General features: G+C 37.3%; 1 protein-coding gene across 1 annotated transcript; it reads left to right on the forward strand.

The window, feature by feature from the left end:
• The first annotated feature begins 5,264 nt into the window (after positions 1-5,264).
• On the forward strand, positions 5,265-18,931 carry LOC149801652 (myosin-IIIa-like). Its single transcript, XM_089956822.1, has 8 exons — positions 5,265-5,320; positions 8,603-8,735; positions 9,342-9,468; positions 11,005-11,085; positions 11,311-11,446; positions 15,469-15,700; positions 16,881-17,048; positions 18,827-18,931. Exons 1-8 carry the CDS (start codon positions 5,265-5,267, stop codon positions 18,929-18,931), a joined length of 1,038 nt encoding a protein of 345 aa, XP_089812948.1.
• Positions 18,932-19,066: the final 135 nt, after the last annotated feature.

The raw sequence follows: 19,066 nt of genomic DNA on the forward strand, positions 1-19,066 counted from the left end.
TGAGATGGAAAGTACAGGCCACACTGTGTACAAACGCGGTTCTCAAGATCAGCAGTCACCGACGGACAGTATAAATCAAATGGCATCCTCAGGAAATCGTGTGAAGGCTGCAGATGTAAAAGAGCCAGTCGTTGATAACGCTATCCAAACGTTCCACTGTTGCTGCCAACTGGTGCATAGGTAATCCCTTTATCTGTGCTGTAGTGCGGAACAGGTGGAGGTAAAAATCATCCAGGAAATATATCATTGTAGTTAGTGCGACGCTGACCACATCAGGATTCACTGTTGCACTTCACAATCTGCAAGCAATACTGCGACTGTTGAATGTGACGACTTGACCACTCATCTGACGCTGGATTGATGTCCAGTTTTCCTGCATCACATGATACAAAAGATGCTACCACATCAAATCCATTAATAACCGTTGAGCTCCAGATTTCTGCCAACACTTTACCGGCCTTCTGGAAATTGGCCCTTTCCAACTCTACATCACATGTCTTGTCATTGCTGTCCAAATGAGATCCATAATGACTGTGAGGCAGAATCAATTCTGATAGGTCGCGTGACAGAGGAATCATGCGTCGTTCAACGGTGTTGTAGGCAGAGTGCCCTGGTGCATGGCACGCAACGAAAATTGCATCCAGGTTAGTGTAATGGAAGGCTCGATAGGCTGCGTCTAGTGTTTTCAGAAATCGAGGGTTCTCATCCGGACCGCCATCTGCTGTTATGACCAGTCGGCTTCACTGATCCATTAATACACATAACAGGCTGAAAAGCAGGAAGTTGTTTGAATTCTACAAAAACAGCAGCGTGTGTCATTGCTGTGCTACTGTCATGCTTCCCACTACGAATGAAGATAGCAGTTGGCCCTGAATACGATACAGCCCCTGGTTTTATAACACATGCAGCATAGACTGATGGGATCAGTTTGTGGCGTTCAGCTATAACCCAGTCGTGATTTGGCAGCTGCACACGATACTCAGTGTGCATCAGAATGGGCGCCTGCTTATTTGCTGCGGTAATCCTAGTGGGACACGTGCCTTGTCGTCTTGGTTCAAGAAAAAAACTGTTCTCCCATAGCGACAGCCAGATCTTTCAAGTAGCAGATGGTAGCTGCTGGAAAATGAGCATCCACGTGATTGCTCCTTTCACTGTTTGCTGCCTTAAGCAGCTTGACAGACGCTGTAGTCGCGTGACGCTTACCTTCAGTCGTCACCGAATTACGTGGAAGTAGACGTAGATATGTTCCTACTCGACTGATGATGAAACCATATGGGACGAGGGCTTCATGCAAGCCATCCAACATTTTGTAGCTGCTAAGCTTCTCAGATCGTCCCGCGGATCAGCAGCTGCTCAACATGATACAATGTCCACGATTGTCGTTAGCAACTGTGGTTGGTCATCTAAGCGGGGCCTTCCTACTTTCTGCCGACAGAACTGCTTGAGTCGCTGGCCAATGACTGGATGTTCTTCCGTAACTTCAGTCAGCTTTCTCTTGAAGTCAAGCCTGGAGTTCTGTTTGCGTGCTCGTTCAGCTGCCAGACGTTTTAACTTTTTCTCCAGCTGCACCTTTTTGCTGCGGAGTTCATCAGACTTTGTTTTCATATCCGCTATCCACAGTCCAGTGTTTTTTTTTTTACCTGTAGAAGACTAGCCATTTGTGCGTTGACAGATTCTAACTCATTGCTTGCTGCGTCTTGTGCTGGTGTAGAGCGTTGTTTTTTTTTCTTCACTAGACATGCTACTGCTGTAGTTTGCATCTCGGCATCCGTCTCTCTTGCTGTTACGTCAGCAGAAGATGCCTCTTCCACCCCTGACTGAACGTCACTATTTATTATCACCACAGTTGACGTAAGTTACTCAGATGACGTGGTTAGTGTCGAAGTAGTTGAATCTGATGCTTGGCTTAGACTTGCCTTAGGTGTGGCAGCGCGGGCCCCACATGTTCATTAAACGAATTTTTCTTTCTGCTGCTCTCGCATGCCAAACTAGAATCAAGTTTTTGACTTCTTCTTCATTTTGTTTACAATTGGTCCTCTGCTCCTGTGCACGTTTATGTGCCAGATCTGCCTTCAGATCAGGGTATGCAGCAATGAAAGCATCCTTAAGGTCGCTATACAGTTTATAACGCGCATCCATTATTAGCCTCGGTAGTATACAGAATATTCTTATGTTACGTGTTTAGGCTCTAATAAACAGTAACACAGAAAGAGTGAAAACAACAAGCTTTGTAAAATTTAACAAGTAATTTATTTCCCTGGAAAAAGTCTGTAAAAATGAAAAAAATAAGAACTTGCGGTTTCAAGAATCAAATCCAAAAATAATCCAAGAATAAACCAAAAATAATCCACGAATTAAATTGCAAAAGTCCTAGTAATAAAATGTTCTAATAATTTCAAGTTCGAATTCCGACGAAGAATCCAAGATGGATGACGATGACGTATGCTGTAGTCTGTACTGTTTTTTTTTTATTATTATCTACAGTTCCTTGTAGAAATACAAATAATGAAACTCCGGTGTTGGAAATCCTAATAAAACTTCACTAAATATCCTTATTCAAGAATCCTGTTTGAGCACACAAATATTTCCAGGAAAAAGAATTAATCCTTTTGAAATCCAAACGATCTGAAGAAAATTATAACTCAAAAATCTTGCTACCACAAAAGAACACAATTTGATACCAAGTGTAAAAGCCCGAAAACTGAGATCTCTCTCTCTAAAACAAAGGTTATATCGTATTCTAAGACTCAGTTTCTAAATTCCCCAAATTGCGAAATCAAAAGGGGGGTCACGTGATCGTGTTTACATATAAAAAAATTCACGTACACAGAATATGGCATTGATCAGACCAATGATTTTACTCCGAGAATAAAATTTTTAAAAATTGTTTACTTCTTGAACGACGTAGTCTCATCATGACCTTGACAACAACCAATCATTTTAAAATAAAAATAGAACTTATTCACGTGGCTGCTACTAATCTTGAATCAAGGTCAGGATCCAGGTCAACACCTGGTGTTTATGAAAGAATGAATAAGGTCAACCGATTTTCTGGAAACCATATCATCTCCAGTGAATAAATTTACATTATAATAGCATATAATAGAATAAAAAATGTAAAACTCACAAACAATTAAATTAAAATAAATATGAATTAAATCAGATATAGGTAACAATATTCTTAAATAATATGTAGTATTAGCTGGAAAAATACGGATATTAAAAACTGTTAAACAGTATGTTGCCTATCGATTAACACACACGTGTGCGGAAGGCTGCTGGAGTCGATACTTTCAGATGTACTGTGTGTAGCAGCAGTGTAGTAGTGGCTACTGCAGCCAGCCGCCTGCTTCAAGGCCAACCCATTCATATATACCCACCATGTCGGCCAATTCTGCGCGTCGGGTAATTCTGCAAAGCGATACGTCATTGCTGTAAACATTGCATCATGTGTTATTTTGGTTCAAAAATCCATTTTGTATCGAGAAAGAACGATCGTACTTTAATCAAGGACAGTGATATTCATAAAGTGTACAAAAATATCCCACATTTAGACTCGAAATGCACATGAAAATGTGATTTCTAAATGTCAACATGTAGACCCACTCCATGACCTTCTTGAACCTGTAACCCAGAAAATCCGATTTACTATGCATCTTTTAGAATCATACAAATAAATACATTATTTAAAAGATGGAAATGTAAACCTTAAAAAATTCTGCATCTTAATCCAAGTTTCCCATTTTGCAAGAAGTTGTACCACACGTACAAAATCGTCTGCTACCCAACGTATCAACTTGCCGCTAGAACGAAATTCCATGGCGTATAGTTTGTTTTTAAATTCTCTAGTAATTTTTCCCCATAAAAAAGACGTTGTAAACACATTACATCCTATTCATTATTGTTTCTCTTCCACATATTAGCTTATTATTTTTTTTATAAAATGTTGAACTTTACTAATTTTTTTTACAGGATCGGTTTAGTTTGCTTAAAAGCTCTTGCCATTTATTGCCATTATTACGTTGAAATTTGTAAAACTAGCTATAAACCTGACTTATTTACTCGACTGAAGTGTTGAAAGAAACAGTCTAAAGTATTATATTTCATTTCTATAGCCGGGTGGATAAACATTATATCTTTTCAAAGCTGTGCGCAGAATAGGCCGACCTTTCGTGAGTTATGAAAACACGGGGGTGATATCCGGTTTGTCCAAAATTAATATTAGTATGAATAGAATATTCTGGTGACAATTGCCTCTTTTCAAATGGCAAGCATTGCAATATTTTATTTTCGTCAATCGGTCGAATTCGGAATGCGTTTTGCTTCAGTATTGGAGACGGAAACCTTAAGTGCACAGAAATGCCCGACAGCATTGTATTCCGTGGCAGGAATCGTACAAATTGAAATTAACAAATAATTTATACTTAGTGATCACCCATTAAGGACGTCCGCAAAACATACTGGAATACACGCAGTAGGCCTAAAGCAGCTTGCGGACGTCCGCCCCCTTGTCCGCAGTTGTCCGCATTTGAACAACCCCCTTCCCCCCATCTTTGCGGACGTCCTTTATGGACAACCCCTAATAACCTTGACATCAATCTGAATCTGATCTGAAACTGCAGACAGCAAGTGTTCCGCGCATGTTTTATTTCGCCATCATTTTATGTCATCAGATATATATGTATATATAACTATGGATATAGCCGACAACAGTCCTTTCAAGAGCACTAGTTCCAGCAAGGGATCACGTATGTCAGGAATTAATTAAAATATATGCAACAAAGTGACAAAAACTGTGCAAAACTAGTCTTTAACTATGTTTAATGCTTTCAACTTTCTTTGAGTCTTTTCAAAGACAATAATAAAAAAAGACGAGACAAACAATAAAAAAGCGTTTAAATTAACATTGTTTTTATTTTGTTAGAAAATGTTCGAGGTCATGCCTAATTGGTATGAAATCTGATGATAAAATGGCATATGTATACAATTTCGAAAAATGTTTACAAACTATTAATGTTGAAAATGGAAGCTTTTGATTGATGAGACAATAGGAGACAGGGATAAAATTTATTGTCAAAAGAAAATTCACAACTCTACAGTCATGTTTGTTATGATATGTACCTTTTATTCACCATTATGTGTGATATGACTCTTCGACTTCTTTGACAGCGGATATTGAATTCTACACATTAGAGATGTCCCGTATCGTCCATCACCATGCCGACGACAGAAATTTCCACATCTTTTACAGTCTGTTCGCAGGAATGCCCAAACAAAAACTTTTGTATTACTACCTCGAAGGGAACTTGTCCGATTACAGGTAATGACATAAAGAACATCAATCCCTACCAATCTACTTACATCATATGTTTTTGATTATTTGTGTTGTTTGTTGCTATTTACATAACTTTTAACATTATTGGTTATATCAAGTCGATGAAATGGAAACTAGGTGCCTTTCGCAAGGACGCAACAAGACAGTCTTTATGGGCTGCTTGAGTGGGTACTGAGCCCGCGACCATTGGATTGCGAGCCTGACACTTTACCTCCTGATATACTCCACTCCCTTGTGGTAAAAAAATAAATCGATGGATTGTAAGTAAGTAAATCATTTACAAGATCGGAGGATAAGTTTGAAACGCCAAATCGTTAAAAAGTGAGAAAAGGTAATCGAGATCGAACAGCAGTAATCGAGAGCGGGTAGGAAAGGCTGAATCGGAGTAATCGAGACCAAGCAAGGGAGTACACAAGGTGAGATGGAGAGAGCAAGCCTGAGTATCATAAGGTGAACAGAGTAATCGAGAGTGAACGAAAGAGTGCGAGTTGTAGAGAGCAAATAGGAGACGGCGAGTTGCAGAGAACGAGTGGGACATGGCTAGTGCAGAGAACGTGTGGGATAGAGCGAGTTGCAGAGAACGAGTGTAACTAAACAAGTTTGCCATCATTTACAGCAGGACTGTTAACCGGTTTAAAGGGGTCAAATAACTTCTGCTTGATTGCCTTTGACAATATAGGGGTCAGTAGCAAGATGGTATTAAAAGTCACGCCTTTGGCAATGAGTCATAAACGCCAGTGCCGGTAATGTGATACAATACATGTTCTACTGCTTTTGATCATGCTGATAATGCGTAGTTATAATATGGTCATCACGATAATGAATAAATTCCGAAAATGTTCTTTGTTTTTGAAATGATAAACAATCATTTTAATAAATTATTTATTTATCAAGACTGTTTAATGAAATACAACACTTGTGAATTACGACACTTGTGAATATTCAGTTGATTAATGTGACAAATTTTAACAATACTGAAATCATTTTACAATTGATGCTTCAGTAACTACACTGGCAAATTAATGTACAATATTTTTTCGTCTATTAAATACATGTCAATTTTCACAATGTAATTTATTAACGCATTCATAAACGTTTTCCTTAATTTTTCTGAAAATTATGGCCTTAATCAAAAGAGATCTTGTTTATTTGTAAAGATAGAGACAACAGAACACTGGTTTCCTTTTGATCAGTTTTATTGAAATCCAAGAAAGGTAAATCGTGCAACATAAACCGTAATATATAAAGAGTTGTCCCCAGTGCGATTTGCCTGCCATGATACCGCTGAATATGGTTATGCATGATAATAAACAGTGGTTAACAGAAGTTTATTGTATTTCTTCAATAAGTGCTGTTGGAATACTTGGTGCCACTTTGTAGAACTTAGTACCTCTTAAGGCTTCTTGGTGCTCTTAATAGTTCTTTTCGGTCTTTTACAGGACCAAACTGAAACGCATGTCAACGGTACTTAAAATGCATTCCATTTGGAAAAAAAAACTCTGTAATAAATATAGTCTGACCAAAGAGATTAGACCTTAATTTTAGGAAAAGTGTCAATATAGGCTGCCAAGGGCGCAAGTTCCGCTGTCAGTCGACCGGGGAACACGCTAAACAGTGCCGTTTATATTGGAAGTAAGACATAGACCCAAACAACACAAATATCAGGGTAGAAGTCTTAAATTGTGGGACTAAAACTGATCCAGGCAACACATTTTTGACAACAGTTGCAACATTATTTGGAGCTCTGTTTCACTGAGATGTAAAGGCTCCGTTGATTTTGATATGGTCTATTCTTTACCATGTTTTTCATTAACATGCTGTCCCAACTCGTTAGGGTTTTAAAAGGGATAAAGAAAATTGATGGCGATAAGGGGAGTAATGCGACTATTCACAATATAAATGGCGATGATAGTAGGAATGCGACAATACACAATTTTGACACACGTACCTTGCGAGTCGAAGTTTGAATTTCGGGTGATTTAGCATGTTTTAAATTGTTCTCTTATAAACTAATGTATTAAACATTGTATTCTTTATATTTCGCCTTGTTTGTTTTTGTTTGCAAGTGCCAGACTTACTGGGAAAACAAACAAATATTCCAATACCAATTTCGTTTTCGAATAGTCGCAAAATATATTCTGAGTCGAATATTCGGATACTCGTTTCAGCTCTGTTAAGTACTGTCTCGTATCGGTCTAGGTGGAGTATTAGCGCTGTTTGTTACAACAGTTTTAGTTGACTAAGGTATCAATCGCAGAATGGTGCAGCATTAAATTGAAAGATGTGCATTCTTTGTGTATCTTTTTAAAACCTGGCTTCTATGCAATTTTGCATATTTGCAAGTCCATATGATGTAAGGGGACATCTTTTGGCCGAGTAGCTCTAAGGTTCGGCCAACGTGAGTATGCGAGAAATCTTGCCAGTAGTTTCTTGTTGGTCTGCTGTTCTTCCCGGGTTCTTCCTCCACCAAATATACTGGCCGCCATGTATAACCGATCACGTGTTGACAAATTTAAGTCAACCCAAGAACCCAAAACTATATGATGTCCATCAAGGCTGGATTCAGATTTTAAAAAAGTCTTATATAATATGATTTTTAGTGGGATTGAATCCACTGGTTTCTTATAGATGCATTTTTATTGCAGTAGCTTTAACAGCGAGTCATTAGGCATGTAAGATTTACGTCAGTCACATATAAATGTACGTTCAAGAAATGTGTAAGGGAGGGAACATAGGGATGCCATGGCATGTCTATCATGGGCATATAATTTGGCTTCAACAGTCTTGGTCTGTATACAAGGTTGGTGACTTACTAGGTATTTATCTGGTCGGCTGATTTGCCTGACGGTCCATTGCTACTAAATGTATACTGGATAGAGAAGCATTTGGTCAGCTTGCTAGCGGAAACGTGTCATTTGTCTAATATAAGTCACTACCATCAAATTTAAATTTCTGTTTATATTTGTTACACTGTTTTGTAACAAAAAAAAATTGAAAAGGACAGTCTCGAAACTTGGGGGAAAAAAACTGGGGCACTGTAACATCCGTGTGCCTGAATGTGGAATACATTATATAAATAAGCCTCAGACCGAAGGGATTCGATTTTGAAATGTTTGATGACGTTCACGATAGTAATTAGAGTTTTGAAAAATATTCCATGGACGAAGCTCACTGATGGAGCTAATAGGAACGAGAAGGAATAATTAAGAAACGCACACCTAACTGCTCTGCTGCAGGATTCCAGTGGGAATTATTTTTCATCTGCAGGATTCTGGTGGATGAGGCTGAATATCCATACAGCGGCTGTCAATCGTTTCGGAACACCGAAGAACTCAGAGAGTACAAGGAAAAGTTTGAGAAGATGGAAGAAATTCTCAAGGACATTCAGTTTTCAGACGAGGTGCGTATCATAGCCTTTTCTCCATTGTAGCTATCAGCTATTTTATCAGTGATGAAATCATTAGTGTTGCCAATCAGAAAGTTTTATTCCATGGGGTGATAAACTCGACGTTTATCCTTAGCAGTCTTTTCAGCTTATTTTGTTAATCCCTACATTATGGAAAAATCATTTACTTTCATGAATAGTTGTTTTTGTGTGTTAAAATATGACAAATTATTGGAATTGAGAATTTTAATGGGGAACTGTTGATAATGACCTTGTTGACCAATTAAACGGAATGTTGTCACGTAATGAAACATCACCAGTTTCCTTATTATAATAAAAGTATGCGTAATGAAAGGTAATTTAGGTTTACTCCACATTATATGCCCCATACATGTATCATATTGACTGAACCATATTTTAACGCATTATTGGTTAATCCGAAGCCATCTCAATTCATGTACACTTACTCTTTTAGCTTGTCATTTCTCGCATTCTAATGGTACTTCAGGAACCTTTCATCACGTTTTCATTTCCTGGATAAACGTAGTCCATTCAGTCAACAATATTGTCCAAACCATCATGAAACAGCTTCAATACAGTATGCACTTTATTCCATTACAGTTAATAGACCAATTGTACAGTGTTCTGGCTGCCATTTTGCTGCTGTCCAATATTCAGTTCACAGAGGACGAAACCAACGAAAGCTTCAAAATTCATGAAGACCACGAGGAAAGTTATTTAGTTCCAGGTCAGTGATGCCATGTGGAAGAGATATACTTGTTATCCTTTTCCGTCCGTCTGTCATTCCACCAAATATTTAAATTTTGCGTTTAGTTAAATTTCTCATGCATCATAATAGCTTTGTATGACACGTGTAACTTTGTAAGTAAATGTATTTTTGATGAGTACAATAAATATTAGCCAAGTGGATTTCACTGGGGCCGAAGTTTACACTTCAGTGACTATACGTTTTGCGTTTAGGTTAGCGTCTCATAGTTATCAGTCTTAGGGTTGTGCTTCTTGGTGTGTACCAAAGAAGGTCACAGTGACCTAAATGTCACACCTTTGCGATTCCTGTTGCATTTTGTGTTTAGGTAATTTTCTCCGGCATTGTCAGTCACATAGTTGTACAACGTGGAATACAGACGAGTTGTGGTCTTGGAACCGCGGTAGCTCCGAGTCTAGTGTGACAGACTTTGTGACCAAAAAGGTAAAGGGTGTTGCTGTACCGTAAAACACCAAACGAAACAATACAAAACTATTGCGTCTTGGTAGGTTCAATGCCATCTTGCCAAAAATTGTCTCCGTGACCTAAACTTCACACTTTTTTTAATTTGAGATAAATTTTCTGTTACAATCATGTTCTAGGCATTGTCAGTTCCAGAACTGTGCAACTTGGAACGTAAATGTATCTATCTGAATTCATCACCATTTTACTAAATGTAAATCACTGCGACCTAAATTTTACGATTCCGTTATTTTGGTCAAGGCTAGTGTTTCAGCCATTGACCACCACGGAATGTAACTTGGTAGATGAATGCATTCTAGTGAGTAAAACACCATCTTACTAGAAGGTCACTGTGACTTAACTTTGACGTTTCAGTGATCATAGTTTCAGTTTTGTGTTCAGAATGCGTTTTACAGCTACTTTTGAACGGGTATACAAAAAAGCACGTGGCTTGGATTTGTGGTCTATGAAAGTTTTATTTTTAAGGGTCAGATTGAACCAAGACAAAATGTTGCAGGTATCCCCGACCGCCATGCCCCACAAATCTTTATACCTACAAAAGTGAGTTATAAATAGGATTAACAACATTTAACATAGGTACTGTTTAAAAGTTTGTTTTCGTCATCCAACTTACGAACAAAATTTTTAATGCATAACTCGGTTGCTTAAAAGTAGTATCGTGTGATTTTTGACTTAACCTATTCCAACGATTGTTCATATGGACAGCGTCAGTGTACACGTGTTGTCGTGATGGATCACATAATGTGATCATTGTACACGTGACACGTGTTGTGTCTAAAAGGATCACATGATGCTTGACGATTGTTTAGATCCGAACAATCTGTCTCATTAAATATTCATCGTTTGTCCCTTCAACTTGAGTGACAGACTCAGCATTTAAAATTGTTCTCCAATTTGAACCATATATTATCGTCTTTTGTCTTCTTAGAATAAATCCTCCTTCCCTTATAAGAGGAAAAAAAATTGCGTCAAACAATATTTTTATTGAGTCTCGCAAGGAGTGTTGACTAGCCTCTTTTATTTTCCATTTTACAGCCTGTTCATTACTTGGAATTGAAGAAGACGCTCAGCAGGAATTGGTGACTGCATTGCTCGCAAACACGCACCACATTAGAGGTAATATGGTTCATCTATTCCTGCTCATCATCATCATCATCATGATGTCATCATCATTATGTCACATAGAACGTTTAAAATATCTACCTGATTAAATATTTTTTTTCTTTATTATTTTTGTCGTACGGTTGAGGTATAAAAGTAATGTTAGAATTTAAATTAATGGCCCATATTTTTATGGCGTAAATGAAGAATAGTTTGAGATAATTTATCATTTTAATTTAGGTGAGGAATTACGGCATTACAAAACCCTGGAGAAGGCACAAGATGGTCGTGATGCCCTCGTCAAGCAACTCTACCTCTGTATTTTTGAAGGAATCATCACCAAAATCAACACCTCTTTGCAATCACAAATCGGAAGGTAACTTATTTTGGATTAGTTATGACTCAAGATTTCAGTTATGTAATATATAGAAAGTGTAAACATCATTGTTTAGTCAGATAGAAATTGAAACCAACATGGTAAGTCAGATAGAAATTGAAACCAACATGGTAAGTCAGATAGAAATTGAAACCAACATGATAAGTCAGATAGAAATTGAAACCAGCATGGTAAGTCAGATAGAAATTGAAACCAACATGGTAAGTCAGATAGAAATTGAAACCAACATGGTAAGTCAGATAGAAATTGAAACCAACATGGTAAGTCAGATAGAAATTGAAACCAACATGATAAGTCAGATAGAAATTGAAACCAACATGGTAAGTCAGATAGAAATTGAAACCAACATGGTAAGTCAGATAGAAATTGAAACCAACATGGTAAGTCAGATAGAAATTGAAACCAACATGGTAAGTCAGATAGAAATTGAAACCAACATGGTAAGTCAGATAGAAATTGAAACCAACATGTAAGTCAGATAGAAATTGAAACCAACATGATAAGTCAGATAGAAATTGAAACCAACATGATGAGTCAGATAGAAATTGAAACCAGCATGATGAGTCAGATAGAAATTGAAACCAGCATGGTAAGTCAGATAAAAATTGAAACCAGCATGGTAAGTCAGATAAAAATTGAAACCAACATGGTAAGTCAGAAATTGAAACCATCATTGTTAAGTCAGATAGAAATTAAAACCAGCATGATGAGTCAGATAAAAATTGAAACCAGTATGATGAGTCAGATAAAAATTGAAACCAACATGATAAGTCATAAAAATTGAAACCAGCATGATGAGTCAGATAGAAATTGAAACCAACATGACAAGTCAGATAGAAATTGAAACCAACATGACAAGTCAGATAGAAATTGAACCAACATGTTAGTCAGATATAAAGTGAAATCAACATTAAATCAAATAAACAAGAAATTTATATCTCCACAATACAAACTGAAAATTCATGAGACGCTTAGAGTATTGTGAATTCTATATGCAACTTTCAATCGTGAACAAAAGTTAACTAAAGTACAATTTACAATCAAGGACAAATTTCAGCACACAAATAAATATACATAACAAGTTTACTTTAGTTTATTGTGATGCATGCATACACCGTTTGATTAATTTGATTCAATCAACATGCTATGGAGCGTTTACATAAGTAAGCACGTAGCACAACATGGTTGATTTCAAATACAGATATTGTTACCAATTGTGCAGTTTTTAATGTGTAGAAGATCAGCGGCCTGAATACCAATTTTAGACAATTCTCATAAAATGCAGGTAAGCGTGATCAATTGAAGGTTTTGATGTTCTTTTTGCATCAATATATATCGTTTCGTTTTTTTTTTTGACAAGTGTTTTTTCTTCCAGATTTTGTGCATGAGAAGACACTGGTTTTTCATTTTAAAACACGCTATTAAAAAAAACCTCAAAACCAAAAGTAGGGTTACATGTTCATGAAATTCATGTTTTATGGATTCGTCCGAAAATCAGAATTAAACATGTAGAAAATCGGATCCACGAAGACTTCGAAGACATCGAATCGGTAGATCAACTTGAAAGATCTTTCAACAGTGTTAGTTTAGAAGGTTGAACATCTCATTTCCATGGAAACTGTATTTCATTTTCTATTTTTACAACAACATACACAATGCGTTTGTTAAATGCATTTAGATTGTCTGTGTTGACATTCTACAATCAATGTATCCTCTAGCAATATTATAAGTTTGAAAAGCTAGAAAGAAACATGGTACCTTGAAACCTTATAATCTCCTCTACACTGTTGTGAAGTTGATATCTTAACATACACGTATATGCATGCATGCATGCTTCCATCCATCCATTCACACACACATATACGCACACATACATACATACCTACATACATACATACATACACACACAATCATAAATACATATATGCATGCATGCATGCATACATACATACATACATCATGCATACATACATGCATACATGCATGCATGCATACATACATACATACATACATACATACATACATACATACATACATACATACATACATACATACGGACTAGCAACGAATAGTGCATAACTAGTTTTTCATTAGTCTTAAGCCTTTGTGATATGTAAAATTATAAAAGATAAAAACAACGCAAACAATAAACGAAAAGAACTTGAATTTACAAATCCTTGCAGACCGCTCCAGTGGCCTAGTGGTTAGAGCGTCCGCCTCGGATGCGGGAGGTCGTGGGTTCGAGCCCCGGCCAAGGCATACCAAAGAGTTACAAATATGGTACTAATTGCTTCCTCGCTTGGCGCTCAGCATTAAGAGGTTAGTGTTAGGACTGGTCGGCCTGGTGTCAGGATAATGTGACTGGATGGGACATCATGCTACATGTCTGCGGCATGATGCTCCAGTGCTAAGCATCACTATAAACTGACACACTGTAGACATCGTAGCAATATAACTGAAAAATTGTTAAAGCTACGTTAAAAATCCAAATCACACGCACACGGACACACACACACACACACACACACACACACACACACACACACACACACACACATCCTTGCACGATCATAGATCTAATACAACTATTATTCCAAAAGTGGTTATGTTGGCTTATTGGCTTAACTTCATGCTCATAAGAGTCATCAGCTGTACTGACTGATCAAGGTAATTACTAATGCATGAACTATGCTATGAAATAGTACACCCTAGGGCGGAAAATAATGGTAGCTTCTAAAGCGGATTTTATAAACTGTTAGAAACAGAAAATAATTTTCGTTTTAGTAGCTTATTATTACAGGTTCTACTTTTTTGACATCATAGAAAGGAATTTAATTTCAAACTGCTGTCTTTTTTACAAAGGAGCCTACATTTCGTAAGAGATCACGTAGGTTTGAATATTTTCTGCATGATGGCTTTTGTAGTGGTTAATGGAGACTGTTAATTGCTTCTTAGAGGCCGGTAGTGTAATCATTGGAAATATTGTTTTGTTCTTTCTATCCATTAAAGCTCTCAAAATTTTGATATACTTTTGTGTATATTCAATTTATATTGTGTTCATAAATTTTGTCATGTTGAGGGTTGTACCTACCTGATTTTCGTCATGCATTTATACGATATTTGCTAAAATTTTATGTTGAGATCCTAACCATGTTTACGAACTTACAACGTTCTGGAAGCAAACTGTTGACAATTTATTGGGATTATTCGTTGGAAAAGACCGATATCTAGGAAATTTCGGGACATTTTCTTTTGCGTCAGAGGTCAGGTGACACATTGTATATAAATAGACGTTTTGTACACAACGTCTTAATTCCTGTTGCACTATCAGTCTGTGAAATCATTTTCAATTGTGTTCGTATATAATCATTTATTTAAATTATTCATTGGATTTACAAGGTGCTCATAGACTTTTTGACTAAAACACTAATTTGGGATAACGATGACTTGATCAAAGACATGTTGGGTAAATTATTTAAGACTATTGGTACATCAAGATATTCAAGACTATTGATACATCAACTCATTCAACACTATTGGAATTCATTCTGAACAACCTGTATGTTTGGACTTATAAACACTAATTTCTCTTACATTTTTACTTGGGGCCCCGAGTGGCCGAGTGGTCTAAAGCGCTCTCCGTTACGGATTACTGCCATCTCACCTCTGTCTGCGTGGATCGAGTATAGGATTCTTCTGATGTGGGTATGTGAGAAAGCTTGCCAGTAGCTTCTCGTGGATCGGTGGTTCTTTCCTGGCTTTTCCCGGGTTCTTCATCCACCATTAATACTTGCCGCCATGTATAGCCTATCGTGTGCTGAAAAATGGCGTTAAACCCTACAACAACAACAACATTTTTACTTTGTAATCTAGTGAAATAGAGTATTTGTTAAATTTTACTCAAACGTTTTGGCTTTGCTTCTTCTGTTGCATAGTTTATAACCATAGAGCTATAACAATGTATTTTATATCAATTAAACATGATATATATTTCTTTGTAGGCACGCCAAAGACTCGGATCTATCACTTTGTGTTCTAGACATTTCGGGTTTCGAGAATCTCCGTCAAAACAGTTTCGAACAGCTTTTGATCAACATAACGAATGAGAAATTGCATCAGTTTTTCATAGAGAAGATTTTTGTGTGTGAAAAGGACGACTACAGTAGGGAAGGGATCAACTTCGCCGACATCGTCTTCAGGGACAATATAGATGTCCTGAACCTTCTGCTACAGGTACTTGTAAGACAGCAATGCTTTCCGTCCTTTTTGGACTGAACCTTCTGCTACAGGTACTTGTAAGACAGCGATGCTTTCCGTCCTTTTTGGACTAAACATTCTGCTACAGGTACTTGTAAGACAGCGATGCTTTCAGTCCTTTTTGGACTAAACCTTCTGCTACAGGTACATGTAAGACAGCGATGCTTTCAGTACTTTTTGGACTGAACCTTCTGCTACAGGTACATGTAAGACAGCGATGCTTTCAGTCCTTTTTGGGCTGAACCTTCTGCTACAGGTACTTGTAAGACAGCGATGTTTTCAGTCCTTTTTGGACTGAACCTTCTGCTACAGGTACTTGTAAGACATCGATGCTTTCCGTCCTTTTTGGACTGAACCTTCTGCTACAGGTACTTGTAAGATAGAGATGCTTTCAGTCCTTTTTTGGCTGAACCTTCTGCTACAGATACTTGTAAGACAGCGATGCTTTCAGTCCTTTTTGGACTGAACCTTCTGCTATAGGTACTTGTAAGACAACGATGCTTTCAGTCCTTTTTGGAGGCGTATTTAACCTTATATGCAAACCTCCGTTATTTTGTTTTTATTCATTTGTGTCGTTTGCTTTCAAGAAAATATGGAACTTGGTTTATTATTTGCCTCTTAGAGTTCTTAAATTTCCTTCCCTGAAATACCTTTCAACGCCATTTTCTGTGCATACGACCATACATACCTACTTAATTGAAATCATACTTTTGGAACCTAGAATTAGAATTAATGAATTATATTTTATCTATAGTTGTATACGCAATGACCAAACAGTTGTCTCTCTATCGAGCATTTGAAAAAAGATCTCTAGTTTGGACGCCTATTTCAACTTTTGTGTTCTATTCGAAAAAGTTCTAATGCCTATTTCAGCTTGTGCTTTCCAGTCAAACAAGTCCAGATGCCTTTTTCAACTTGTGTGTACTAATCGAACAAGTCCAGAGGCTCATATAGTCTTGGGCCTATTTCTAGCCTATGTATTCCAATCACGTGCACACAAATATTCACTTCTATAAAGAAATTGTGCATCTTAAGCTGACTTTGTGGCCGGTAACCTATGAATATGTCGAACGTTCTTTTATGCTATGAAAGCGATGATTAAAACAGCATGCAATATTATCTTTACTTATATTTGTTTTAATTTTGTATTACAAAGACTCCATATGGAGTCATTCCCGTTCTCGAGGATGAAATCTCGATGCCCAAGTCAACCGACGAGAGTTTCATACACCATCTCGATAGCCACAACAACCACAACAAGTACTACAAGTGCCGGTCGGAGTACAACGAGTGCCACTTTGGAATCATACACTATGCAGGGGAGGTACGTGACTGTCTCCCAGTCGCCTGTTAGTTCTTTAAAGTATATTCTGTAGTAAAGTATCACACCAGCATTGTCAACTATCAATATCATTTTCAAATATGAATAGCACGTACAGCAAAGAAATTTTTTCTCTTTCCCCGAAAAGTATATTCCGGGCACTTTGTCTATATAATACATCGAGAAGAAATTTTGATTTCAAGTCTTTTAAAATAATACAAATATCGTATAATACTTTTTGCTGTACAAGAGTATAATTTTATCCCTATGTATAAATTTTGTTCTCTGTATTTGATCATTAAATGTATAATATTATTTTTGCCATTTATAACTGTAGTTAAATCTTATATAATGAAATTGTGCTATATCTCTGTCCTTGATTCGAACAATTTTCACATTACGCTTCATTAATGAATGTCATGGGCAATATATATTGCAAGCTATAAATGTGAGAAACAAGCTTCTCTTAAATTAAAGAATATAAACCTAAAATTTTAACAATTTTACAAGTGTTTTAGTACGACCTGTGACCAGGTTAACAATTCATTTTTGGTATTCTCTCCAGTATTTATGAAAACGTTTTCTCAAGCTTTCCTTTGCTATGGTTGTTTTGATCTTAACACGGGATATTTCACCTGCTATTCGACATTAGCGAACACGGTTTTTTATATTGACAGCAATTTTTAATTTGCAATCCGATACCAACGAACTAAAGAATATTATGGGGTGGGGACGATTGTGACAACTTGAAATGATTTCTACTTGTCCATGTGTCTCGGAGAAGGCAACAATATGTACATAATAAATTGTTGTATATGACGTCATCCTGTAATGTGTGTTAAATACCTAATCGCATTGACAATAATGCCAAGGAAAGCTGACCGAAAAGATAACTGACAACCTTTTCCACGAGATGTTTGTATAACTGGAACATCTAGCTGTACTCGTTTCACTTAGGTGGTTATGGCTTCGGGACAGAAGTAATCCTTAGTCTTCTAGGGGCCCCGGATGGACAAATGGTCTAAGGTTCGCCTTTACAGATCATCGACGTCTCATCTGTCCGCGGAATTCGATTCTGAGGCTTGGCCAGCTTTGGTATGTTAGAAAGCTTGCTAGTTGCTTCCCGTGGGTCGATGGTTCGTACTCGTTTCTTCCTCAACCAAATATACTGGGCGCCTTGTATCACGTGCATAAGAATGGCGTTAAACCCAAAATGGCCATATTAATATGTCAGTACAACCATTCCCGGTTTAAAATAGTTGGATACGAAGAATATTTTCAGTGGTCGACCAAAAAAAATCTAAATTTTCATCCTCTATGCCCTGTTCCGTGTTTGACTTGCTGGTGATGCCAGAGCTTTGTTGTAAAGGTGCACAAATTTCTTCACATTTTAATGCTTAAACTTAAGGTTTAATTTCTGTAACGGCCCTGACATTACTAGCCGCAAGGTATGAGAATGCCTTGGTCTAGCATGGCCTTAACAGTACTGGCCGCAACGTCTTCGACAGCCTTTGTTCTGGTACGGCTTGCGAGCGCCCTGCTCTTCAAAAATATCGAGCAATGCGAATTTACACGTGTGCGATTGGATTACTGGATACATTCTAGACGGTTGTTGTACGAGCTAAATGTCCTGCAATTTGTAACTGTCGCGTCTTAGAAGCATACTGTGCTTTCCATTATCCAATAAACCATTATGCATACCAGATTCATGTCCGTCACATTAATGGATCATATGGTACACTGGTAATTTTTGACTTTCTTTTGTTTCGAATTCATTTTAGGTAATGTATGATGCCAAAGAGTTTCTAAAGAAGAACACAGACACTTTGTCAAATTCCCTCAGGCAATGTTTGCATTACAGCAAGAACGAGTTCATACTGAAGTAAGTTGATCTCAGCCATGCAATATTTGAAATTAAAGACAAGACAAAAGTTTCATAATTCATCCGTATTCGGCAACACTAAATAATTTACTAGATGTTATCATGGCGGACCTCGTAACATAAAGTTTTGAGGCGCACG

The sequence above is a fragment of the Sinohyriopsis cumingii genome, chromosome 4 (assembly GCF_028554795.1).
Source record: "Sinohyriopsis cumingii isolate HCF-2022 chromosome 4, ASM2855479v2, whole genome shotgun sequence".
In the NCBI taxonomy this organism is placed as follows: domain Eukaryota; kingdom Metazoa; phylum Mollusca; class Bivalvia; order Unionida; family Unionidae; genus Sinohyriopsis; species Sinohyriopsis cumingii.

Bases quoted from the DNA above. Each gene is read 5' to 3' on its own strand.
- LOC149801652 (XM_089956822.1), top strand. From the start codon at position 5,265: ATGCCCAAACAAAAACTTTTGTATTACTACCTCGAAGGGAACTTGTCC. The intron at 11,447-15,468 runs GTAACTTATTTT...ATTTCTTTGTAG, and splicing joins TTGCAATCACAAATCGGAAG to GCACGCCAAAGACTCGGATC. The intron at 15,701-16,880 runs GTACTTGTAAGA...TGTATTACAAAG, and splicing joins TCCTGAACCTTCTGCTACAG to ACTCCATATGGAGTCATTCC.